This window comes from Oncorhynchus masou, chromosome 18 (assembly GCF_036934945.1).
Source record: "Oncorhynchus masou masou isolate Uvic2021 chromosome 18, UVic_Omas_1.1, whole genome shotgun sequence".
Taxonomy (NCBI): Eukaryota; Metazoa; Chordata; class Actinopteri; order Salmoniformes; family Salmonidae; genus Oncorhynchus; species Oncorhynchus masou.
In genome coordinates this window covers 63537895-63558567 of record NC_088229.1, presented here as the reverse complement: position 1 = coordinate 63558567, position 20673 = coordinate 63537895, and the positions used below count along the sequence as shown (strand labels likewise).

Genomic DNA, 20673 nt, shown 5'->3' with positions numbered 1-20673 from the left:
AAGTAAACCAGATGGCACCATTTAAAAAAAATACATTTTTACGGATAGCCAGGTGAGTCCCCCAGATCAGAGCCAATAGGGGTGACCAGGGATGTTCTCTTGATAAGTGCATGAATTGGACCATTTTCCTGTTGTGCCAAGCATTAGAAAGGTAACAAGTCATTTTGGGTGTCAGGAAAAGACCAAAACGGCATCCCCAGCCGCGTCCTCAGAGAATGCGCAGACCAGCATCAATCCTTATCCCAGTCTGCTGTTCCCACATGCTTCAAGAGGGCCACCATTGTTCCTGTACCCAAGAAAGCTAAGATAACTGAGCTAAACGACTACCGCCCCGTAGCACTCACTTCCGTCATCATGAAGTGCTTTGAGAGACTAGTCAAGGACCATATCACCTTCACCCTACCTGACACCCTAGACGCACTCTAATTTTCTTACCGCCCCAATAGGTCCACAGACGACGCAATCGCAACCACACTGCACACTGCCCTAACCCATCTGGACAAGAGGAATACCTATGTGAGAATGCTGTTCATCGACTACAGCTCAGCATTTAACACCATAGTACCCTCCAAACTCGTCATCAAGGGTCTCGACCCCGCCCTGTGCAACTGCGTACTGGACTTCCTGATGGGCCGCCCCCAGGTGGTGAGGGTAGGTAACAACATCTCCACCCCGCTGATCCTCAACACTGGGACCCCACAAGGGTGCATTCTGAACCCTCTCCTGGTTCCCTGTTCACCCACGACTGCGTGGCCATGCACGCATCCAACTCAATCATCAAGTTTGCGGATGACACTATGGTGGTAGGCTTGATTACCAACAATGATGAGACAGCCTACAGGGAGGAGGTAAGGGCCCTTGGAGTGTGGTGTCAGCAAAATAACCACACACTCAACGTCAACAAAACAAAGGAGATGATTGTGGACTTCAGGAAACAGCAGAGGGTGCAGCCCCCCTATCCACATCGACTGGACAGTAGTGGAGAGGGTAATATGTTTTAAGTTCCTCGGCGTACACATCACGGACAAACTGAATTGGTCCACCCAACAGACAGCGTTGTGGAGAAGGCGCAGCAGCGCCTCTTCAACCTCAGGAGGCTGAAGAAATTTGGCTTGTCACCAAAAGCACTCACAAACTTCTACAGATGCACAATCGAGAGCATCCTGTCGGGCTGTATCACCGCCTGGTACGGCAACTGCTCCGCCCACAACGGTAAGGCTCTCCAGGGGGTAGTGAGTTCTGCACAAGGGGGAAACTACCTGCCCTCCAGGATACCTACACCACCCGATGTCACAGGAAGGCCATAAAGATCATCAAGGACAACAACCACCCGAGCCACTGCCTGTTCACCCTGCTATCATCCAGAAGGCGAGGTCAGTACAGGTGCATCAAAGCAGGGACCGAGAGACTGAAAAACAGCTTCTATCTCAAGGCCATCAGACTGTTAAACAGCCACCAACATTGAGTGGCTGCTGCCAACATACTGACTCAACTCCAACCACTTTAATAATGAAAATTGATGTAAAAATGTATCACTAGCACTTTAAACAATGCCACTTAATATAATATAATGTTTACACACCCTACATTACTCTTCTCATATGTATATGTATATACTGTACTCTATATCATCTACTGCATCTTTATGTAATACATGTATCACTTGCCACTTTAAACTATGCCACTTTGTTTACATACCCTACATTACTCATCTCACTGGCAGTTAACCCACTGTTCCTAGGCCGTCATTGAAAATAAGAATTTGTTCTTAACTGACCTGCCTAGTAAAATAAAGGTAAAAAAAAAAAAAAATATATATATATATATATATATATATATATATATATATATATGTATATACTGTACTCGATACCATCCACTGCATCTTGCCTATGCCGTTCTGTACCATCACTCATTCATATATCTTTATGTACATATTCTTTATCCCCTTACACTTGTGTGTATAAGGTAGTAGTTGTGGAATTGTTAGGTTAGATTACTCGTTGGTTATTACTGCATTGTCGGAACTAGAAGCACAAGCATTTCGCTACACTCGCATTAATCTGCTAACCATGTATATGTGACAAATAAGATTTGATTTGATGAAGGATGTTTTATGTACAAGATGGTCCACGGGGGAAACAAGTGTATTACCGGGAATACACATTAATCCTAGACGATAGTGCAGATCTAGCGAGCACTATTGGATGTCTCGGCTCGGCCTGGGTGTGTTCTCTCTCCAGACCACTTCATCTCTCCATCCTCTCCTACTAAAGTACCATTAGTGCCTCTAACCCAGGGCCAAAGACATGCAGAGATACGTCTCTTATAGAGATTATGCTGTAATTGAGCCAGTGTGTGTGTGTGTGTGTGTGTGTGTGTGTGTGTGGTGTTATTGGGAGACAGGGGTGTTCCCTTTAGGGATTTTGCGTCCAAACCGTTCAAAAGTTTGGGGTCACTTAGAAATGTCCTTGTTTTTGAAAGATGTTTTGTCCATTAAAATAGCATCAAATTGATCAGAAATACAGTGTAGACATGATTAATGTTGTAAATGACTATTGTTGCGGGAAACGGCTGATTTTTTTTATGGAATATCTACATAGGCGTACAGAGGCCCATTATCAGCAACCATCACTCCTGTGCTCCAATGGCACATTGTGTTAGCTAATCCACGTTTATCATTTTAAAAGACTAATTGATCATTAGAAAACCGTTTTGCAATTATGTTAGCACAGCTGAAAACTGTTGTTCTGATTAAAGAAGCAATAAAACTGGCCTTCTTTAGACTTGTCGAGTATCTGGAGCATCAGCATTTGTGGGTTCGATTACAGGCTCAAAATGGCCAGAAACAAAGACCTTTCTTCTGAAACTTGTCTATTCTTGTTCTGAGAAATTAAGGCTATTCCATGCGAGAAATTGCCAAGAAACTGAAGATCTCGTACAACGCTGTGTACTACTCCCTTCACAGAACAGCACAAACTGGCCCTAACCAGAATAGAAAGAGGATTGGGAGTCCCCGGTGCACAACTGAGCAAGAGGACAAGTACATTAGAGTGTCTAGTTTGAGAAACAGATGCCTCACAAGTCCTCAACTGGCAGCTTCATTAAATAGTCCTCAACTCTTTCTATTCTGGTTAGAGCCAGTTTGCGCTGTTCTGTGAAGGGAGTGGGTACACAGCGCTGTACTTGAGTTTCTTGCAAAAGGGTTTTATAATGCTCAATTAGCCTTTTAAAATTATAAACTTGGATAAGCTAACACAACGTGCCATTGGAACACAGGTGTGATGGTTGCTGATAATGGGCCTCTGTACGCCTATGTAGATATCCCATTAAAAATCATCTGTTTCCAGCTACAATAGTCATTTACAACATTAACAATGTCTACACTGTATTTCTGATCAATTTTATGTTATTATAATGGACAAAAAATGTGCTTTTCTTTCAAAAACAAGGACATTTCTAAGTGTGTGGTGTGTGTGTGTGTGTGCGTGTGTGTGTCCGTGCTGCCGTTGTGCCAGAGCCTCTGGAGGCTTCCCCTGTGTAACTCTACCCTGCTTTATTGTTTAGCAGGATGAGAGAAAGAATTGCATACAGTTATTAGGCTTTAATCTGGACAGGGATCCTATTAGTATAGCATAATGCCAATGATCATGAATACTACCCTTCTACCATCTCTGTGTACTCTCTATTCAATGAACATCAGGAACTAGCACTTGGGTTGTCATGCTCCATTAGGCTTTACTTTTAGTTGTTGCCATGTTGTCATGTTGTCAGGTGAATTACGTCTTGTATAAATGTTCTGTCTCTCGCTCTCTGTCTCGCTCTCTCTCAGGAGAGGGAGCCTCTGCGTGTGATCCCGCTGAAAGAGGTTCACAAAGTTCAGGAGTGCAAACAGAGGTCAGTGTCTTTTCCACTTTAGTCACTGAGCTGAACAGGTTGGCTATTGACGTTGACAGGCATAGTGCCAAAGTGAACGGACATGGCATGTCTCCCAAATGGCACCCTATTCCTTATTTAGAACACTGCAGGAATAGAGTGCCATTTGGGACGCAGAAATGGCTAACAACTGTAGCGTGCTCACAGATAGGAATACATGTTGGACATGGACCAACAGAGTGAGCTTACCGTCGCCCTTTGATGGCGATGCGCTCTTGCATTCACACCCAGTGATTCCTGTCACTGGGATGTTGGAATATTATTGAATGTGGTGTCATCTCTTTCCATCCAGTGACTTAATGCAGAGGGACAATCTATTTGAAGTCGTCACAAGCTCAAGGACCTTCTACATGCAGGTGGGACATGTTCTTTCTCGGAGTAATAGATGATCATATAGATTTCATTCCAGCAAAACTGACGAAGAGATAGGTGCCATTGTCACCCAGTGACCTCCTCCTTTTCTCTCTGTTTCCTACGTGTCTCCTCTTCTTCCTCCCTTTCTAGTCGGACAGTCCAGAGGAGATGCACAGCTGGATCAAGGCCATCTCAGGAGCCATTGTGGCCCAGCGGGGGCCTGGACGCTCAGCTGCCTCTGTACGTATTCAGTCTGGGGCTGGGCCTGAGCCACTGGTCCTGCATACTGGTTCTGCATGACCAATGGGGTGTCGACACTTTAGTTGTAGCCAAGGGCTTGATGGTTAGTTGGATCAGGTGTGTTTGTGCTGGGTCAGAGTAAAAGCCTGCACGTCCTGTAGACCAGTATTGGAGATCTCTGCTCGAAGGGGAGATACTTTACTGTCTTTGGAGGAAATCCATGTTTGATTCTACATCCGTGTCTCTAGTTTCCAGATGTTTCTGTATGTTGAAGAGCAAACATTAAAATCCGGTTTGGATATAACCCATTCACCCACCCACCACCCCATCTTACAAACTGGACATCACAGTTAGATTTCTGTACCTGTGTGCCGCCTTGATTTTCCTAATTGTTTTGTTGGTTTCCATGTTCTATTTTTGCATTGACATCATTATCGTACACAAGGCAGTATTCAATCTCTACTCACAACCAGGTGATGCAGCTAGATCCACACTTCAAACCCCCAACCAACGGGTACCCTAACTCACACACACACACACACACACACACACACACACACACACACACACACACACACACACACACACACACACACACACACACCCCAGCCCCTCTCCTGTTCTCTCTCTAATCCCTTCCTCTCTCAGCCGTAATGTCCTCCCCCTCCTCCTCCCATTCTTTCTCTTCTAATGAAGATGTGCACTACTGTGTTCTTGCAGATGCGTCAGGCCCGTCGGCTGTCGAACCCTTGTATACAGAGGTATACATTCCGCAATGGTGAATGCAGCACGTATGTGAGCCCCTGTGTCAGTCAAGCAGCTTCCTCTGTTTGTTTTGCAGACGTAGTCCTAGGTTGCATCTGAAATGGCACCCTTTTCCCTATTTAGTGTACTGCTTTTGACCAGGACCCAAAATAAGTGCACTATATACGGAATAGGGTGCCATTTCGGACACAGCCCTAGTCTAATATAGTGGAATGGAGCTTTGATGATTGCTTAATCCCCTCTGAAACTCTCAAGCAAGCCCATTTAATAGATAACTTCCATATCATGCTTGAGTGCTGATCATTAGCCCCTCCCCCTTCTCCATCCTAACTGGTCTGGACAGGCATAATCTAATCTGCCATTGATTGGTCAGACTAACTCGCCTGGTCCACGTGACCTCACTCCTCCTCCTCCTTCCGGAGCTTAGTATGGTCTGGTCCTGACCAGGCTTCTTTGAAAAACCCCTCTATGTCATTGTTGGTTTTCAGTACCTTCTGCCTCTTCTTCCTCCATCCTCATCCGGCAGGTAGCCTAGTGGTTAGAGCGTTGGGCCAGTTAACGAAAGGTTGCTACTTTGAATCCCCGAGTTGACAAGGTAAAAATCTGTCGTTCTGCCCCTGAACAAGGCAGTTAACACACTGTTCCTAGGCTGTCATTGCAAATAAGAATTTGTTCTTAACTGACTTGCCTAGTTGAATAAAAAAATCCCACTTTAATGCATTTCGAACTGATTTTCTGACCTCCAGTCTGCATGTCTGTTCCTTTATACAGATAATACAGTCATCTTGCCTCCTTGTGCAAGAAATTATTCCATATAGAACCGTCTTGCGTCACTGGGTTCCAATGTAGCTTGGGAAGCTGTAGTGAAGTAGCCTGTAGTACAGTTACCGGTAGCTGCTCGCTAGGTCTGGTAGCTGCTAGCTAGGTCTGGTAGCTCCTAGCTAGGTCTGGTAGCTCCTAGCTAGGTCTAATAGTTGCTAGCCAGGTCTGGTAGCTGCTAGCTAGGTCTAATAGCTGCTAGCTAGGTCTGGTAGCTGCTAGCTAGGTCTAATAGCTGCTAGCCAGGTCTGGTAGCTGCTAGCTAGGTCTAATAGCTGCTAGCTCGGTCTGGTGATGCATGTTCCCCCACCTCTCCTAGAAACACACACAGCAATCCTCAAGGTTGACCATTATATCTTCATTCATTCATTCATTCATTGACTTCAACATCTTACACTTGCCAACTTTGAGACTTTTTAACATTGCCACATTGCTTTTAGAGTCTCTTGTTACTAGCACTGGCTGCTAAGGGGAGGACGGCTCATAGTATTGGCTGAAATGAAGTGAATAGAATGGCAACAAACACATGGAAACCACATGGAGTTCGATTCCATTGATTCCGTTCCAGCCATTACTATACCATTCCGTATAGCCCGTGCTCCCCATTTAAGGTGCCACCAGCCTCCTGTGATGTCTAGTAGTTTGAAGCCTCTCATGTTCTCTAATGACCCAGTAATACTGTGATTTCAAGTCAACATGTCCTCATGCACCCCACCCCTTCAACACATACTTATGTTCTCCGAGCTCTACCCATCTATCCTAATGTCATCCCTCTGCCCATTTTTCCTGGATTCTCATGCTGTGTCACTTTTTCCATCTATCACTTCCTCATCATCTAATATTTTCACGCATCTAATATTTTCACACAAAACGAGATACTCCTAAACAGTTTTTTCGCTCGCTGTAACTGGTCATCTTTTCACTAACTTTTGGGCGTCTGTTTTCGTTGTTGTGTCTTTTCTCCCTGTCGTGTTTTTCAGAGATTAAAATGTGACAGTGAGTTACTAACATTCCCCAAGTGAGCTCTACTGTACCATCCCTTCTGCTGCTGCTGCTATTCTGCTTCCTCTTCCTCCAACTACATCTGCTGCCTTTGTTTCACTCCTGCTTCCACTACTGTAACCCTTTTGCACCAGCACCACTGTAGATACTACTACTATTACTACTACTACTACTACTGCTGCTGCTGCCCTGCCCTGCCCTGCCACCCTGTGCCACTGCCTTCACTACAGCACTGTGACTGACCTGACTGAGTCCCCTGCGTCCAGTGCTTCTGAATCTGAATGACTTTGTCCCCCTCCTCCGTCCGTTCCCTCAACCCCTCCCTCTCCTACACTATGCAGGAGCACAGCGACCACTCTACCACCAGCATCCCTTCCAGCTTCTACTGCAGCAGCAACCACGGGGGACCCCCCGCCCCTCGCTCGCCAGTCCAGGCAGAGCCACCCTACCCCCAGCCCCAGGGGGGCCCGGGCCCTTACCTGGGACAGCCAGGACTTCATGGGCCTGCTGCCCTGGCGAGGCCACCCGGGGGCACCACCCCGCTCCCGCCTCTCCCTCCAGGAGACCCCCCGCCTGTCCAAGTGAGCGCCTCATCCCTGTACCACACCAACGCCGACCGGGAGGACCTGTCGCCATGGAGACGGCGCAGCGAAGTAGAGGGCGACCAACCGGAAATCTCCACCCTCAGCTTCGAGGACTCAGACCTGCATGTCAGCCAGGTGTGAGCCTCTAGTCTAACCCCTGACCTTTGACCCCTAGCCCCTGCCTCATAAGACACCGCAAGCTCTCACCCATAACCCCACTCCCCTATTCCCTCCACCACCTGACCTTCACTCCCCATGCACAGAACCTGCTCATTGGATGTGGATGCAGGTGGATTCACACTGACACAAAGCGGACTGGACAGTTATCACCAACGACAAACGGAAAGCCAATCAGAAGTTACCAAAAAATGGAGCTGAATCAATCGGAGCCGACCTGGCCCTCAGGAAGACAGGAAGTGGTCCCTGGTTGTGATTGGTGATCGTCTACTCTACCCCTGTATCGAGAGCTTCTCTTAACACAGCCAATGGCGTGATGTGTCAGGGCAAGGAGACCTCGTCAGGTGTTTGGTTTTAGTTCAGTCTCTTTTGTTGTTGATATTTCTGTTGGGTGTTGCTCTTTCTCTTTTGTTGTTGATATTTCTGTTGGGTGTTGCTCTTTCTCTTTCGTTGTTGATATTTCTGTTGGGTGTTGCTCTTTCTCTCTTGGTGTTGGCATTGTGTGGTATGATTCAATAACATCATCCCCTGTCCATTGGCTAAAGAGGTTACTGATTTGGCTTACTCTGCTGAGAAACTCACTGCTCACGTTTCTCCACCTTCTCCTCCTTCTCCCTGACGTCACGTGATTTACTGTTATCAGGGTTGTTGGGCCTAATTTAAAGAGGCGCTAGGTGTTATTTTTATTGACAGTTATGTAAACTAAAAATTTGTAACTGTCGACAATGAGACAACCCCACTCATACACACAATGGTGTAGATTTGTATGTACTTTTAAGATGTTAAATATATTTGATTTTAAGCAGACCATTTAGTTTTTATCCAAAGCATGCCGTTATGGAAGCACCTGATGAAATATGAAACCAGAATCTTAAAAATAACCTGTCGAAATTCCATGCGCCATTCTTGCTTTCAGGTGTTTTTTGGAGTGAGTGGGTCTTGTGTATATTTATGTTTTTAGTCATCCTTTAGAAATGCTTTAAGTCCTTATGTTCTAATGAAAGTTACACCTGTTGTGTTCGTTCAGACTCTCTCTTTCTCTCTCAATCAGTCACACACACACACACACTGTCACACCTATGTGTTTTGCCAAATGTAAGTCCTGAACTGTAATGTTATGTGCCTGTCAACGTGAGCATGAATTTGTATAGTGACTTCTCCCTCAGGAGGATAGATATGCACAGTTACAGTACATCTATAGGCCTGTGGGTAGGGCCTTTTAACTGGCACTTTGTGGATACAATGTGGGCAGATAATCTGCCCGCTACACTTGATCTGTTTTATGGGTGTTTCTTCGACATCCTCTTCTCTTTTCTACTGTATGAGTACTGTACTACTTTTCTCAATGCTGTGACGGTTTGTTTGTGTGTCTGTGGGGGAGACATAGGGTACCTGCGTTGCCAATATGGTGGAAGACGGGAGGAGTGTTTGACCTTTGGCCTCAGCTGTGTGCTCTTCCTGTTTTTACTGTGTTGCACAACTCTTACTGTAACAGCTGCTAAAGTGCCTGCGTTCTTTCTATAGAGGAAAAAAAACAAGAAGCTATTTTGACCCTTTTAATTGTGTACCTGATGTTCTTAAATCGTGTGCATTATTTATTAAGTGGAGTTTGAAAATAAATCAATGGATTCAAGTTGGTGTGACTTTTTGCGTCATGTTTGATTTGACTCAAGTCATGTAAATAGTGTAATTTTTGTGTTGGCTGTAGATTGACACTACATGTCCTTATTTGATCAAATCTTTTTATTGCATTCAATACAATGTCTGCTATGTTCTTTTGTAACCCCACATTTTCCAGCGTGTAACTAGATTGAATTTAGAGGTGTAACCAATTTACAGCGTCAACAGTTGCCATTTCAAGGCCTGGTAAGACCATAGGAAAGAACCCGGCAAAGCAGGGTTCTAGCGCCATCTATTGGCATTGTTTATAGGCATCTATGGTCAACTGAGATGGTTGATAGAGGTTTACTGTCAATTGGAAATATTTGTATTATTAATACATCTTAACCTAACGTAGCAGGCTTAAAGGAAACGCCAGAAGTAAGGTTGAAAATACTGTATCCCTGAAAACCGGAAGAATCCGCTTTCTACCGACCCCATGGAGAGTGAATACATCTAAATATTTAGTAAATATCTATCTCATTCACTACTGTTTGGGCTTCTGAACTACACACTGTGGTCTTAATGTGAATCCTATCGGTATGAATGATTACGGTGACATCATTACCCCTAAGGTTGCATCCAGAATGGCAGCCCATTCGCGGTGGCAGGTAGCCTAGTGGTTAGAGTGTTGGGCCAGTAACTGCAAAAAAAATTCCCTATATAGTTTGACAAGGGCCCATAGAGAGGGAAAGCCATCCACAAAACTCTGCCTGAACCTGGAGATGGCCTGTCCCTCACACTGAGCAGTTGGCGAGAGCTGTCTGTTGTGACTGAGAGGCCCCTGGTTTCTCGTAGGAAAAAACAGCTGGAATACATTGTGCCCTCGGAGCAGGCCAGGCATGACTCATGGTCACAATGTTATGATGCGTAGGTATAATGAAAGAAATCCTGCTCTGAAGCTCTTGTTTGGATTGGGAACAAAATGGCACTCCTCTTCTGCTCCCATTTGAGTCTCGTTAAACGAACATACTTCCAATAAAAACACAGAAATAACAAACTGCTTAAACATATTGGAACAGGTTTCCGAGAGTTTGGATGTTACTGGGAGGGAATGAGTTCAGCCAGTGCTTGTTGTTGCAGCAAATTAGATTCAGGACCTAACAATTGGAATCTGTCTCCATTGTTGAGTTCATGTTTGAATAACTCTGACTTTGATTCAAAGGGACATTCGTAGTGCTTCATTAGTTCTCGTAAGTTCACACTTAACGGGCTTGTATTGTCAGATAGTGTCACTCTAAAGAACACAAACTGGAAAGAAACCTCTGGGAAATCTATATTGATGACTGCAGTGAATACAGTTGACCTTGGTCAGGACATGGGGAACTAGGGACCTAGACATCCAGGCTGGACACCACAGTGTAATGATGCTGCGAAGACCGCAGGTCTCTGACCACTGATCCCAGGTCTGTTCTGCTGGCCCTTGGCCGTCAGGGTCAGTTGTACGCATCAGGTGTGTTCTGATCCCAGGGCCTGTGCCGGGAAGTGATGATGTCAGCAATGATGACATGGCCCCTAACGGAGGCCTCTAAGTGAGTTGAGGATAACATAAACAGCTGGAAGAACTCTGTAACCAAAGCAGAGCCTCCATGGTCCAACCCAGTGCCTATCAATGGCTGGGTCCAGCTCTAGATCATCCTCATTTTCTGGGGTTCTGAGGCTTTCTCCACACTGGTTCTGGGTGCCTAATGGAGATCTCACTGAGGGAGTGGTTGGAACCTAACATCTGCACAACCAGAGAACACAGGAAGCTTCCCTCCCTCCCTCATCGATTCATCGCTGTGCCAGAATATGTTAAGTAACCACAGTTATTTGTGTGTGTGTGTGTGTGTGTGTGTGTGTGTGTGTGTGTGTGTGTGTGTGTGTGTGTGTGTGTGTGTGTGTGTGTGTGTGTGTGTGTGTGTGTGTGTGTGTGTGTGTGTGTGTGTGTTCCAATGTAATGGTGCAAAAGTGCAACTGAATATTATAGATATACTTCTACATCTTTTTCAGAAATATATGCATTAGACTGGTTCTGAGAAGCTCCATGCATTACATGTGACATAAGCAAATGTGGATCCTTGATAAGCACTATATAAAGTGTGTTATTATGTTATTAAATGTGTTATTATTATCATCATTATTATTAGACATTTCCTGCTCAACCAATCACTGCTTTGCATTCCTGGCTTCCAGTTTCTTTTTTCACATCTCCCATGATTCAAATTAGGAGAAAGACACAAACAGCCCAAATCCCCCACCACCAAAATAATGTATAAAACAAAACAGAGTAGTTCAATTATCCTGAAATGGTAAACTCTCCACTCTGTCATTGCATTGCTGCAATTAACTTAATTCCCCCCACATGTATTATATATTTCCCGCTGTAAAAATAATAAGCACTCCCAGATTAAATTGAAAGTGAACAATAAATGTTACAAGAGATGATGTAAGTTTGGCAACAATGTCAGGTAGTCTAGCGGATGGGTAGTTAGCCTTGTGGGTAGTTAGCCTATCGGGTGGCATGTAGCCTAGCAGGTGGCCGGTAGCCTAGCGGGTGGGTAGTTAGCCTAGCGGATGGGTAGTTAGACTAGCGGGGAGAAGGTAGCCTAGCGGGTAGCAGGTAGCCTAGCGGATAGCAGGTAGCCTAGCAGTTAAGAGCTTTGGGGGTAGTAAACAAAAGGTCACTGGTTCGAATCCCAAAGCCAACTAAGTGAAAAATCTGTTTGTGTCCATGAGCAAGGCACTTAACCCTAATTGCTCTGGCTAAGAGCAACACAAACCTATAAACTTCCAACTACACTGCTGTCTCCCTGTGCAACTTTAGACTCACTTCCATAAGAAATAACTACATTTGCTTCGTCAGCACTTGGTAGAAGCTTCTTAATCAATTTAATAGACCAGCAATACTTCAGCACCTAATAAGATAAATGGTAGTAAATGTAAATGTAAGATAAATGGTAGAGCTCAGCTGGATCTTTTGCCCACTAGTACGGTTCAGGATAAAGAACAAATGTGTTCCCACAGAAAGATGGCTCTCTACAGCCAGCTGTGGTTAACCAACACCCCCAACCACTGCCAATATATTTTGGGGACAGGACAATGACGATTAGGAGTGTTGTGGTCAGATTTTAATCAAGTAAAGAACATTGTCTCTTGTGGCTAATGTGACTTTCTTTGACATCCAGCACCTGGATGCAGTATTACTGTACATCTTTCTCCCTCAAACTGCTGCTGGTTCTTGTTTCTCAGCTGTAATGGGGATGTACTGTAGCACTGGCAGCAGCATGGCATGCACCAGGAACGTGGGGGGTGAACAGGATATGTCCTGGACAAGGGTGGGGAACGAGATAACTGTTTTTGACACCACACTCCAAAAAGCAAGTTCTGTACGCTCTAGTTTTGTCTAGTCTTGATTATTGTCCAGTCGTGTGGTCCAGTGCTGCAAGGAAAGACCTAGTTAAGCTCTTAATTGTAGTCAGAAGGCTAATATTAATACTATACATGCCAGTGTCTCTTGGCTAAGGGTTGAGGAGAGACTGACTGCATCACTTCTTCTTTTTATAAGAAACATTGTGTTGAAAATCCTAAATTGTTTGCATAGTCAACTTACACACAGCTCTGACACACACACTTACCCCACCAGACATGCCACCAGGGGACTTTTCATTGTCCCCAAATCCAGAAACAAATTCAAGAAAATGTACAGTATTATTTAGAGTCCTTTTTGCATGAAACTTCCTTCTATCTCATATTGCTCAAATAAACAGCAAACCTGGTTTCAAAAAGCAGATAAAGCAAAACCTCGCGGCACAACGCTTCTCCCCTATTTGACCTAGATAGTTTGTGGGTATGCATTGATATGTAGGCTACGTGTGCCTTTTTAAAAATGTATGCAGTTCTGTCCTTGAGCTGTTCTTGTCTAATGATGTTCTGTATTATGTTTCATGTTTTGTGTGGACCTCAGGAAGAGTAGCTGCTGCTACTGGGGATCCGAGTAAAATACCAAATACTTCAAGTCAAAACCCTGTTTGTTCTGCTTGAGGTGTCTCGGCTGGCAGAAATATCATTACAAACTGGGTGGTTCGAGCTCTGAATGCTGATTGGCTGAAAACCGTTGTATATTGGCCATATACCACACCCCCTCTGGCCTTATTACTTAATTATAGAGCATTGCAATTTAACCATGCTGAAATGACCTCCCCCTGGCTGATATAAGACATTCATAGTGTCTTGTCCCTCCAATGAACACAAACGTTCTTACTTATCAACATCCACAGTATTACATAAGCTACAGTAAAGTAATGTTTCTGCTGGTGGTAGTCAAAACCACAAATAGAGCAGAGCTGTGCTGATGGGAATGGGTTGAGACTCATTCGTTTTGTGGGCCATTTGGAGTGTGTCTATGTGTTGATGATGGGGCTGTGAAAGGCGAGCGGGTGTGACTCATACGTGCTGGAACAGCCAGGTTCGGAAGACATGGATGAAGGGATGGAGAGGGGGATAGAGAGGAGTGGAGGATGTTTCCCGGAGCTCTGTTTGACTCCCCTCCAGCATCACTCACATCGTAAACTGTGATGAGATGTCGAGGGTCCCATAAACGATCCCTGAACATGCCAGTGGGTCAGAATCACTTTTCTCAGACCAGCAGCACTGTGTGAGTTCTCGTAAGCTAGGCCCTTAAGGACGCTCCGATTCAGTCAACTCTGACACTCGTTGATGTTAGTTGTTTTCTGCAGTGGCATCCTCAAGAATCTAATTGGGATTATACTTAACAATGTCCTGTCATAATCTGTCAGATTAGATTTATAACAAAATGATAATTCATATTTTTCAATTTAGTTATTCAGATCCTACAAGTGATCAACACAGCTCCCAAACACTCCCAACGCTCTCACTCCCAGTGGCGATGAGAGAAGTGAAGAGTGGGTGGTTTCTCCAGCATAACTGCCTGGGATTTAGTGTTACATTCACTGTAGCTGTCGACACTTAAAACAACATGAGCAAGCTCTTGTTGTTCCTGTTCCCGTTCACTGTTGTTCCTGTTGCCTTGGGGCAGCAGGTAGCCTAGTGGTTAGAGCGCTGGGCCAGTAACCAAAAGCGTTCTAGATCAAATCCCTGAGCTAAAAATCTGTTGTTCTGCCCCTGTACAAGGCTGTTCCTAGGCTGTCATTGTAAATAAGAATTTGTTCTTAACTGACTTGTCTAGTTAATTAAAGGTTAATAAACAACAAAAAAAGGCCTCAGTCATGGCTAGAAAGAATACAGCTTTTGTCAAATGAATATCAAAAGTTGAAACATTTTAGCTAACCATAACCCTTTTCCTAACCTGAACCTAACCTAATTCTCCTAACGTGCTACCATAATTATCCTAACCTGCTGCATAAATTCTTCTAACCTGCTACATAAATTGTAATCTGACAAAAACTGTATCCCATTTAGTCGCAATGAGAGTGGTAATGGCAACGAACACAAAACCAGCGTTAGGTTTTCAGCACCCTTGGAAATGATGCATTGTGGGAGAGAAACTCTTCAAAGACCATTACAAGCATCTGTCGTTTAAAGTGCATTAGGATTAGAGGGTATTCGATCAATCCATTACAAACAGCACATGGAAGTGATTATATTTGCTTTTGGATTCCAGTACTATGCCATGGAATGGATGAGCATTCCAGAATACTGACGTAGACATTAGGGTTCTCAGAATCATGGACTAACATTAACGGACATAACATACTGTAGGCGTTTGCCTGGCCCTTACCCAAACCCAGACCATCAACAAATCAAGGACTGCAACCCCAAATATACTGAACTATGATAACCTTTGCTTTCACTTCATCACTTTCCCGGCTGTAAATTCAACTGCTGAGGATTCTATAATGTAAAAAAAAAACTACACCAAGCATATATAGTGGCTTTTGTTTTACGTAACCAGATTGTTGAACATTGATAGTATGGCAAAGGAAAAATCAATTATCAAAGAGCATGCAATTGCTTTGGGCATCTTTGAATTTCCACAACAATAATTAGGCCAAGTCCAGTGCAGTAATTAAATCTATACAACTCAGTTATATGCTGTGGAAATTAATGGGTAGGCGATGCTACTATAAGAGCAAAAGTGTATTGCCATTGTTTCTTTGAACAACTGCATGAAGCAATGTATGATCAGTTTGAAATGAACTCAGGGTACATTCTGATGCTCTGACATAGCCTCAGTAACAGGGCGGGTGGAGGAGGCATATGTACTGAACCCTCTGCACGTCAGTAGAGCCCACCCATCGCCTGTCTTGTTTATATTGCTACAACGTGTTGTTGCCTTTATAAACTCTGCAACATCACAGAGGGAGTTACAGCAACTTTGTTGTCTGACAGCAGTAGACTAACGAAGCACAGTTTAGTGAAAAGCGACTGACATTTATTTTCACATTTATGCATCGTTTATTATTTATGCAGATAAAACATTTTTGTAGAAACGTTTGAAAATTCTTTTTTTTGACAACATTGCTTTTTTTTCAATTTAATATTTAACAATGATTTGGTCGGTCATCTGCGCAACTTTTCTCCTTGCTCCTTTAGTTTGCGAGGCAAGAACCAAGCGATATGTCATCGGCTGTCCAGATAAATGTGACAAATCTCTATGCCCCCCGATCCCTGCGGACTGCATGGCCGGCGACATACTTGACCAATGCGACTGTTGTCCGGTCTGTGCGTCCGAAGAGGGTGAGGCATGCGGCGGCACAGGGAGATTAGGGGACCCGGAGTGCGGAGAGGGCATGGAATGCTCGATAACGGACGGAATTGGGGTGTCCGCCACAGTGAGGCGTCGGGGCAAAAGCGGTGTGTGCGTCTGCAAAGGTTCGGACCCGGTGTGCGGCAGCGACGGGGTGTCCTACCAAAACATCTGCGAACTGAAGAGAGTGAGTAATCGGGCTCTGAAGCTGCAGCAGCCACCGGTCATCTTCATACAGAGAGGAACCTGTGGCAAAGGTATTGGAATTCAACACAATGTATAACAAATTACTGGTTGTCTTGATAAAAGCCACAGCAAGTGCAATATTGTGCGTAAAATCATAATGCATAAAAGGTCCAACAAAGACCAAATAGAAATAATATTATCCTTTGAATTGGTCTGCGTTGAAATGTCATAATTGCTTGCTCGTTAAAAGATCCCATCTCTCGAAATAACATGTTACCGAGTTCAACTGGATCTGTCTGAACTGTAGCCTGGCACAGTGGTAGAGCCAGTATGTGTCAAGACGTATAACAATCACACCCAACACATTCACCAGTAGCCTAAGGTTAAACCAGATAGAGCTTTTGTGTCGTACATGTTTTTCACAAGGAGATACCATATCTAACAAATATCTTAATGTGTTGGTTAATAACACATTTTACGAGCAATTTAATTGACATTTCAATTGACATGTTTTTCACAAGGAGATACCATATCTAACAAATATCTTAATGTGTTGGTTAATAACACATTTTACGAGCAATTTAATTGACATTTCAATGGTGTGCCTTCGTGGCTGTTTAGGTTTTCTTCCCTGTCCATGTTATTTTGACTAATTAACCGGTAGGGCTTCACATGCCGACCTGAACGTAGTAAACATACACCTGGGACACTCCAATTAGTATGATATGTTACATTTCGTATAGTATTTATTAATATGTGGACGTCCATCATCCATGTCGTATGATATGTTACGAATTGCAATTCTTACAATATGTTACATATTTGCAAAATATATGATATGTTGCTAATTCTAATTTGTTGTAGCTAACGTCATCTATCTATTGGTTAACGTTAACTAGGTTGGGGGTTGAGGTTAGCAATTAGGTTAAGGGTTAGCCAACATGCTAGATGCAAAGTAGTAAGTAGTTGCAAAGTAGCTCAAACTGTCCTGACGAGATTTGAACACGGAACCCTTAGGATGCAAGACGTTTACGTTACACGCCTACTCATCCACCCCAACCAACTGCCATACTTTAGTTTTTGCGTGAAGTAACTTTCTGTCTTAACTAACTATTGACCCAGGGTCAAAATCTGTTGAAATCTAACAAGGCTTTCTTGGGAAGTTGGTGTATGAAGTGTAAATAAATACTGTCTTTCTGCTTTTGGGATGTGTATAGTTGTGATGCTTGGCCTCAAGGTACACATTGACAACACACACACACACACACACACACACACACACACACACACACACACACACACACACACACACACACACACACACACACACACACACACACACACACACACACACACACACAGCTATGAACACACCATCATTCTGTGCTAGCCAGCTTTCTGCTACAGTAAACTCTTGGAAATAAGGTGCTATCTAGAACCAAAAAGGGTTCCATCGGCAGTTCCTATAGGAGAACCCATTGAATAACCCCTTTTGGTTCCAGGTAGAACCCTAGCGAGTATCTAACTCCTGCTACCCACTCATCACTCCCTCATTCTTCTCCTCCCTCTCCCAACTTTTGAACACAAAACTCCTTTCCAGATTTTGGGACTCTGTTTAGCACCTTCAGGTCAGAGGACTGGCTTACCTTGATACCTCAAAAAAGAGCTGTTTCACTCAATAACTGAGGACAGGATCGCTCAGCCAAGCCAAAGATATGGTAGGACTCTGTCATAAAGCCATTACATGAGCTGCTCCCAACCTATGATATCATGGCATCTGGGCCTCGTGAAGTCAGTCGATTGTATAACTTCTAAACAGATCAAGATCTAGGTCAAATTCGACAGTCATTGAGCCATGTTTTGTAGCCCATTTCTTCATGAGGTGACTTGTTCCATATACACTGTATATGTGTGATTGACAGGCATGGATATAAAATCAACTAAACTCTGTCAGTAGAAAGTGAATGGAATGGTGTCTTAATACCCTTTGAATGGAAAGAAGTGTGAATGAAATCTCCAACAATAAGATGTTTTGTTGCTCGAGAGGTTCAAATCAAATTTGAGACATGTTTAGTTAATTGGTAGCTAAGTTAGTTAATACTATGTTAATGCCTGTTTATTTATTTGCTCTTGATGATGCTCAGCTCTCGAGTGTCATGATGGAGAGTGCTGTGACAAACTGCTCCACAGCTGACAGTGACAGACAGTGACAGAGCACAAGCTGTTCCAGATGACTGTGTGATCTCGCTCTCTCTAGCCGATGTGAGTAAGACCTTTAAACAGGTTAACATAAGACCTTTGAACAGGTTAACATTCGCAAGGCCACAGGGCCAGGTGGATTACCAGGATGTGTACTCAGAGCATGCGCTGATAAGCAGGCAAGTGTCTTCACTGACATTTTCAAACTCTCCCTGACCTAGTCTGTAACACCTACATGTTTCAAGCAGACCACCATATTCCCTGTGCCAAAGTATGCCACAGTAACCTGTCTAAATGACTATCACCTCGTAGCACTTGCATCTGTAGCCATGAAATGCTTTGAAAGGCTGGTCATGGCTCACATCAATACCATCATCCCAGACACTCTGAACCCACTCCAAGGCACATACCGCCCCAACAGATCCACAGATGACGCAATCTCTATTGCACTCAACACTGTCCTCTCCAACCTGGACAAGAGGAACACCTACTTGAGAATGCTGTTCATTGACTACAGCTCAGAGTTCAACACCATAGTGCCCACCACTAAGCTCAGGAACCTGGGACTGAACACAACTTCCTCTGCAATTGGATCCTGGACTTCCTCACCAGGTGGTGAGGGTAGACAAGAAAACATCCGCCACACTGACCCACAACACGTCGGCCCCTCAGGGGTGTGTGCTTAGTCCCATCCTGTACTCCCTGTTCACCCATGTTTGTGTGGCCGCGCACAACTCCAACACCATTTGCTGATGACACGATGGTGGTAGGCCTGATCACCGACTATGATAAGACAGTGTACAGGGAGAAGGCCTGAGACTGGGGAGTGTGGTACCAGGACAACAACTTCTCCCTCAACTTTAGCAAGACAAAGCAACTGATTGTGGAGTGCAGGAAATGGAGGGCCGAGCAGAGTGGAGGGTAGTCCATACGGCCCAGTACATCATTGGGACCAAGCTTCCTGCCATCCAGGACCTCTATACCAGAGAACCGTCTAGGTCCAAAAGGCTCCCTAACAGCTTCTACCCCCAAGCCATAAGACTGCTGAACATTTAATCAAATGGCTGCCCGGACTATCTGCATTGACCCCTCCCTTTGCACTAACTATTCTGACTCATAGCATAATCTGCTGCTACTGCTTATTATCTATCTTGTTGCCTAGTCACTTTATTCATACCTGTATGTAGTTATCTACCTCAATCACCTCATGCCCCTGCACATAGACTCGGTACTGGTATCCTCGTGTATATAGCCGAGTTATCATTACTCTCTCCTTGTGTTATGATCTTTCTATTACTTTAAAGATCTTCTCTCTCTATTGTTGAAATGCCTGTAAGTCAGCATTTCACTGTTAGTCTACACCTGTTGTTTACATGATTGGATTTGACCATCGCTCAGACACATTCAAACATTGCTTCAAAGCTGGTTTTTTTCCATACACTTTAAAATGTAAGGAGCTCACAACAGGTTAAACATTAGTTTAGTGGTGAGCACGGCAGCCAAGGTGCACAAACACACTCGCATAAACTCACTTGAAGTCTGGGGTTGAGCTTTGGCAACGTCAAGACCTCCAACATAATATTGGATGAGACAGAGTCAATGTGTGTGTGTGTGTGTGTGTGTGGGTGTGGGTGTGGGTGGGTGTGGGTGCGTGTGTGTGGTAGTCAGAGGCTTCAGCCTGCAACCCATTACCACCCAGTGCCTTCAAAAGCGAGAGTGGGGGTAACATGGAAGAACTCCTAAGCAACTGATGTCCACAGCACCATGGGAATAACAGTGGATGCTTGATTAAAATACCCATGGGCAAACATGGACACTCTTGTCACATGAGTGGGGAGGGCTGGATGGTTGACAGACATTGTTGCTAAGACCAGGGCACTAGCTCACCAGAGGTTGTGATCTATTCTGAAACGTGTTAGCCGGGTCTAAATCCTCAAGTATTTAAAATGTTTTTTTTTTTTTATTTTTTATTTCACCTTTATTTAACCAGGTAGGCTAGTTGAGAACAAGTTCTCATTTGCAACTGCGACCTGGCCAAGATAA

The 20673-nt window shown here is 44.2% G+C and overlaps 2 protein-coding genes across 4 annotated transcripts in view; both read left to right on the top strand.

The window, feature by feature from the left end:
* LOC135505103 (pleckstrin homology domain-containing family A member 1-like) overlaps positions 1 to 9510 on the top strand; it is a 42015-nt gene extending 32505 nt beyond the window's left edge. The window contains exons 9-13 of one of the 2 annotated variants that reach the window (XM_064924194.1): positions 3833 to 3897; positions 4229 to 4292; positions 4441 to 4530; positions 5251 to 5321; positions 7458 to 7843. In XM_064924194.1, coding sequence (XP_064780266.1) covers positions 3833 to 3897; positions 4229 to 4292; positions 4441 to 4530; positions 5251 to 5321; positions 7458 to 7701 — 534 coding nt within the window. In that variant the 3' untranslated portion in view covers positions 7702 to 7843. Of the gene's footprint in view, positions 1 to 3832; positions 3898 to 4228; positions 4293 to 4440; positions 4531 to 5250; positions 5322 to 7457 lie in introns of both variants that reach the window. The other variant, XM_064924193.1, reaches the window with a different exon arrangement.
* Positions 9511 to 15815: 6305 nt separating this feature from the next.
* htra1b (HtrA serine peptidase 1b) overlaps positions 15816 to 20673 on the top strand; it is a 40451-nt gene continuing 35593 nt past the window's right edge. Inside the window, exon 1 of one of the 2 annotated variants that reach the window (XM_064924191.1) lies at positions 15816 to 16502. In XM_064924191.1, the coding sequence (XP_064780263.1) occupies positions 16046 to 16502 (457 nt within the window). In that variant the 5' untranslated portion in view covers positions 15816 to 16045. The remainder of the gene's footprint in view (positions 16503 to 20673) is intronic. The other variant, XM_064924192.1, reaches the window with a different exon arrangement.